General features: G+C 36.5%; 1 protein-coding gene across 1 annotated transcript; it reads left to right on the forward strand.

Moving 5' to 3' along the window:
• LOC127646209 (RING finger protein 223-like) lies at positions 1-1,502 on the forward strand. The gene is made up of 2 exons (XM_052129708.1): positions 1-126; positions 692-1,502. The coding sequence occupies exon 2, from the start codon at positions 716-718 to the stop codon at positions 1,364-1,366; it is 651 nt and encodes a 216-aa protein (XP_051985668.1). The 5' UTR covers positions 1-126; positions 692-715; the 3' UTR covers positions 1,367-1,502.
• Positions 1,503-6,522: the final 5,020 nt, after the last annotated feature.

Raw genomic sequence — 6,522 nt, forward strand, 5'->3', positions numbered from 1 at the left:
GGTCTACGGCAGTGACGTACTTGCTTGGAAAACTTTGTGTTCAGCCAGATTTGGATCTAGCTACAAGAAGATCTCAAAGCATCAACAAGTTTTATAAGAAGAAAGATATTCTCTTCCACTTCTGAGGTAATATTGCTCTGCAACTTCTTTTAGGTGAACATTAGGTGAATGGATGTACACAGTAACCCATCGCCCAAAACAACAAAATTAATACTCTTGTATTTGATATGTTAGATACTGTGATCTTTTCATTTAACCATATGGAATTATACAAATACATTAATAATTGTATATAAAAAGTTTTTTTCCCCTTCTGAATAATAGTTAACTGTGTTAACATGCATCAGCAATTAACACTTTTGTGTTAAATCATCTAAGAAGTGATCTAATTCCAAACTTTTCCTCAGCAGATTATCTATTTGGAATAAATGATTATTAATAACTCCAAGTAAAAGCAGTGTGCTCTGGTGATGAATGTAATGACAAGCAATGCATGGCTGAAAATTTATTTCATGGGTTTAGTTTCATGACTCAAACCATGAGATTTTGAGAGCATGTAATACTAAAGAAATATTGGATTGCTTGCAATAAAAATTGTAGTGGGAAGCCTCATTACTTAAGTAGTTGATCTTGTATTCTTTAAGCTTGGGTTGTGCCATTAAATAACTGAGGGTTAAATTATGCATTTCAGGTTTTCTGCTGAGAACACAGTAGGATGCAGGAACCACAAGTGTCAACAGTAACACTTTCCGGAAAAATAAAGCACAAACACGAGATGGACAGTGTTTGGGATGCTGGTCCGGAATGTTCAATCTGCTTTAGTGCATACGACAACACCTTTAAGACACCAAAGCTTCTTGACTGTACCCATACCTTCTGTCTGGAATGTCTGGCACGTTTTGTGGCTATTTCACCAGAACAGGCGGGCACCCAGATCACCTGCCCCCTTTGTCGCCAGCCAACGTCTGTGCCTACACATGGTCCTCCAGATCTGGTCACAAGCCAAGAGGTTTTGGGTCAACTCCCAAGTGACCAGCAACATGTCGAGAAAGTTTTCCTAGATGGAAAGAGGCTGTGCTACTCGAATCCAATGATACCTAACTGTATCTGTATTGACATCGGTGGGAATAAACCAGAGGAGAACGAGAGAAGAGAGGAGAGAAGAGAGGGTTGTGGGAGCAGGATGCTGCGATTCTTGGGATTGCATGGTAACTGGAAGAGGCTAGTGGTTTTCACTGTCATACTTTTCGTGCTGTTCATCGTGATAATATGGCCTCTCCAGTGCTTCTTCGACAATGGCTCCCTGACAGTATGTTTCAGGAACTCATCACAGATTATTAGACCTTCCAGACCTATGATGGGTTAATAAGGCATGTTCATGCACGTTCACGCAGGACGGTTGTGAAATAAAGAAGGTTTTATCTTTTATGCAAACTTAGATACAGTTTGAATATCACAAATTGTGAATAGCAATCAGTTTTTAGCCTAGGCAAAATACTTTGTTGGACAGTTGTAAAAAGAAGGTACTAGATTCAATAACATGCCCACAACATTTACAGCTTGATATGTCAGTTAAAACCCTTTAAGTTAAAGCTGAGGTTTTGTTTAGCACAACTAGTAGCACCTAGTGTAATTGCAAAAGTGAAGGGTGCGTTCTATTTAGAAGTGATCATCCCTATGCCCCATTCCTTTGAAAGACTTTACCATCCACTTTGAAATCTTTGGAGGACAGAAAAGCATAACGTTATTCGAAATTCACATTTCAAGTCATTTTTAATGGAAATTCAGTTGAAACGATCTTACAGCATGGCTATCATGATTGTTCTCCCTCCAAAATGCCCTTAGGATGCTTATTTATCCCTTTTGAAAAGCAGGGAATGGTTTAGGGTTTCTCAACACTCCCACTCGTCCAGGGCTGTAGCTAGTGGGGCGAAAGGTGGAAATGATTCTAGGGGCCCGCAGGTCCAGAAGGGCCCCACAACAAATTCTAAACTGTATTTTTTAATAGGAAAAGGGCCCAGAGCAATATACAGTCAGGGGGCCCAGAATAATTTGCTACAGCCCCACCCACGTCTGTCATTGGTCGGACAAAGAGACAGTCCCACCCCAAACTCACTCATTGGTTGAGTCCATGTTGCCAGGCCGGGCTCATCAAGATGGTCAAATAAACAGAGCAATGGTTTGAAAGCACCACAGAGCCAGTGTTTACTCTGACCTTAAATTTCTAACTTCACCTAAGTTAAAGGAAAAACTGTTTGTTTGCCATTTCATTGATGTATCATACTTCCCATATTACACTGTATATATTTCAAATGTATTTCTGTGTTTAAAACCGATTAACCAAACTAACACTAAGGTTAAACAGTTTTAATAATTGACTATACATTTACAATATTAATTCAACTTCCTACTTAGAGATTGTCTAGACTAAAACTCCTTAATAGTTATTTGCACATTCTGTAAAATACAAAAAGCATACCATTTCTTTTAATGTTTCTATGCTCTCTTATTTGCTAAATTATTGTTGTATATTTTGATTGTATTAAGCACTTATTGTATTTAAGCTTTTACATTATCAAATGGCATTTTTTTAATTTTGGTTTTATCAAGAATTTTTCATATATTTTGTAACATGAAATAGATTTATTTGTATCTAACTGATGCAATTTATCTTGTTTATATTGTGTATCTTATCTATTTGTTATAAAAATTTTCACAACTAAATGAACAAAGATTCTTTGCCAATGGTCCTTGTTGTCTGTTTTTGCTTTTATTTGTAATGTTTTTTTTATAGATTGTTCTATTACGTTTACAGTAATACTTTATGACACACTTCCCTGCCACTGTGTCAGACTTTTATTACTGTAGATAAGTGAAGATTGATCCTAGAGACTTATGTTCAGTGTTTCTTTCTTAAAGCTAGAAAAAGCCAAGCCCCTTCACCCAAGCACACTCTTTATTGATTGGTGTCAAATAATAGCTGATCAGTGACAGATTCATATCATATCCCTAAAGAAACTATTTATAAATGTGAATCAGAATGCTCTTCTGAGAATGCCAGTACACACGCAGTACACACAACACATAGCTCTTTTTATAACAGACCTGGATATGGGGCAATGGGATTTTGTAAGGTGTGCAATACCAGTCTGGATCAACACTAAGGAGTTTCGACTATAAATAGTCTGCAGAGCTATAACTTTGTGAAAAGTTTTCAGGGTTTTTGTTTTTTGTATAGGAGATATTTTCTATTCAACTATGGTGTGTGGATTTGTGAAGCAGTACCAAAACATCCTTAAACATGAGCAAAAAGGAAAAAAAAATACCTTATACACAAGAGTTTAACTACTAATGGTCTGAAATGGACAAAATACAACTGTGACAGAAAACAGCACACCATGAAAATGCATGCCTAATTAAACTAATTGGCCTAAATGCCAGAGTCTCTTCTGTGGACAATTGAACTGTTAAACATCTACACTAGACATAGGTCAAATAAGACAATATTTTAAGCATGTACTCTTGATCTAAATTTGTGGCCCGGTCTAACATGTTGCATACCATCTAGCACAAATGGGCTTTTAGGATTGTGAAGAAAAACTCACAGATATGGTATTTCCTGTATTTGAACATTCACTGGCACTGTACTGGCATCATACAATTATTCCTCACTACATACACTAAAAGAGTAATAAAAACTCCGACTTTGTACTATGTATTAAAAGGATTCTATATCTATATCTAAATATATATATACACCTCAAACATCCTTTTATACAAACCCATATTTAAAACCTCAAATCAACAAGGACATTGAAATCAACATCGTAAAGATTCCTTGTTGGCATGATGTTCCCTGAAAATGATGTTACAGTGCCTTCCTTTAAAGTGTAATGAATGGAAAAAATAACAAAAGAGAGCATAGCTTAGTGCAGTTAATGCAGCTCCTGGAATGTTTGTACATCCCACAAGCTAGATACGATAAATGTATTTCTTATTAATGGTTGTAAATCATAATCTTAATTCTAGGCCTTAAGTGAAAAAACAAAGTCATGAAAAGAAGGACCATGCTAAATATTTGCAAAAGGCAAAGCAACACTCAAGGTCAGCTGGTATGCTTTGTGGGACTTTTGTGGGTCTGACTGTTGCTACTAACTGACATGTTTTAATCCACAGATCACTCTCTAGAGAGTTGTTGTGAAACAAAGTATGTACTCTGGGTAGAGTCTGCTCTGGACTCGGTTTATAAGATGATTCCCAAAGGGGTATTGGAGACAGTTTGGGTGCTTTCAAAGTTATAAGTAGATAACAGAGTATTGTTGTATGAGTTTTTATTTGCATTACTTAAGAGACAGAAGGATGGTTATCTTTTTGTTTGGTTGTTGCAAATATCTACAGAGATCTTGTTTTTAGTATTTTTTAAACAGTAGACAGAGAATTTTTACTCCAGTGAATATTTCTCAGGGTTGGCTTATTTTTGAAAGTTAATTTCTTAACCACAAACCTAGGCAAAAAAAAAAAAAAAAGCTATTGACCCCAACATACATTCACAGAGACCTTTATTAGGAACACTACGGTCCTAATAAAGTGCCTGACGTGGTCTTTTGCTGTTGTAACCCATCAGCCTTAATGTTTGACATGTTGTGCATTCTGAGATGCTATTCTGTTCACTACAATTAGACGAAGTGGTTATCTGTGTTACTGTAGTCCTTCAGTCAGCACAAACCCATCTGGCCATTTTCCGTTGACCTCTCTCATCAACAAGGTATTTCCATCCACAGAACTGCCGCTCACTGGATGTTTTTTGTTTTTGGCACCATTCTGAGTAAACTCTAGAGGCTGTTGTGCATGAAAATCTCAGAAGACTAGCAGTTACAGAAATACTCAAACCAGCCCATCTGGCAACAACAATCATGCCACGGTCGAAATCACATTCACTGATATCACATTTTTTCCCCATTCTGATGGTTGATGTGAACATCAACTGAAGCTCCTGACCTGTATTTGCATGATTGTATGCATTGCACTGCTACCAAAGGTTGGCTGATTAGAAAATCACATGAATAAGTAGGTGTTCAGGTGTTCTTAATAAAGTTCTCAGTAAGTCTACAAAGCCTTGATAGAGAGAACACACATTTGTACAAACTGATCTTTTGACTCAAAATTGTATTGTTGCTAAGATATTGCCATTTCACTTGAGTTTCATTCAACCATTAAATAACAAACTAGATTTGTAAATTTTCTGAAGAAAATGTGTCATGCTTGATTATGTGTGCAAAACTCGCCATCATGATGTAATAGTTGGCCTAGCAGCTTTCTCAATATATACAAAGATGTTGTGGATGGTTTCAAGAGTGTTGCTAATGTGTTCTGGTCAGTTGCTAAGGTGTTTCTGTGTGGTTTCTATGTTTAGTTTTTTTTACTTATAAAACCTTTGTGACTTGCAAAAGTGATTATGCGCCCCATATTTACTCTCAACCTTCAGTAAGTATTCCAAAGTCATTGATAATTCTAAATTATATAGATTTGATTTGTTAGTAAAATGCATGTGAGCCAGGCTGCAATGGATGAAACTGAAGTGACCGACAGTTTACCAATGCCAAACAAAGAGAAGGAGCGTTGGTTTTTACTGTGAATGACAGCCCAGGTCACCAGAGAGAAGGCCAGCACATCTAGGCAAAAAAAAAAAAAAAGAAGAAAAAAACCTTCTAAAAATGTAAGTGAGCATAAAGGTGTTATAACAAAGAAGCATGCTTCCTTAAATAACAATACAGAGGCAGACAACAAAATAATTGAGAGATGAATTTGAACAACCTCCCAAATGTGCGTCTAAAGAAAATTCTTCCTCTTCCTCTCCCTTTCCCAATATTCAAGACAATCTTCATAATCAAGATGTAAAATTTGATTCACCTGATGGATCATCTAAGAATGAAGGGGAAAATATTAGCTATGCTATACATTAAAAATGGAAAGCAAAACAGAAATTCCAGAAGCAAAAGTAATCCTGACTCTATCAATTCCCCTTCACTTTTAACTCCTAAAACGATACCACTATCAATATTTTAGAATGGCGATGGCCCTTTGCCACAAAATTGGAATCATAAACGCACAGCTTTCATCTGTGAATGTCAACCTACAATTAATAATTTAAGCAAATTTAATAAAGAAGCAGGGGAGTGAAGTCACAGATTTATTCTGGGTGCCTCCACTTCCACTGCTCCTTCAGATATGGAAGAAGAAAGAAATAAAAAGCAAGAACTTTTTGGACAGTCTTTAGATAATGGAAAGAATCCTCAACTCCCCAAAAGATACAATGTCTTGAATCCTCCAGTAACAGTGTAAAGGCTCTAGCAACAGAAAAATTACATTAAATAACATTTTGCATCTTAGAATAGCAAATAACAGATCTCGATTGAGAGAAAGCATAATCTCAGAGGAATGCAGCCTTGTGGAAACTGTGGATTATAAAGATGAGAGAGTATAGAAGATAGTGGCATGGTAGATGACGGTGCAGATTCTGAC

The sequence above is a fragment of the Xyrauchen texanus genome, chromosome 7 (genome assembly GCF_025860055.1).
Source record: "Xyrauchen texanus isolate HMW12.3.18 chromosome 7, RBS_HiC_50CHRs, whole genome shotgun sequence".
NCBI lineage: Eukaryota > Metazoa > Chordata > Actinopteri > Cypriniformes > Catostomidae > Xyrauchen > Xyrauchen texanus.

Excerpts from the sequence above, each read along its gene's own strand:
- LOC127646209 (XM_052129708.1), top strand. The coding sequence starts at position 716 with ATGCAGGAACCACAAGTGTCAACAGTAACACTTTCCGGAAAAATAAAG.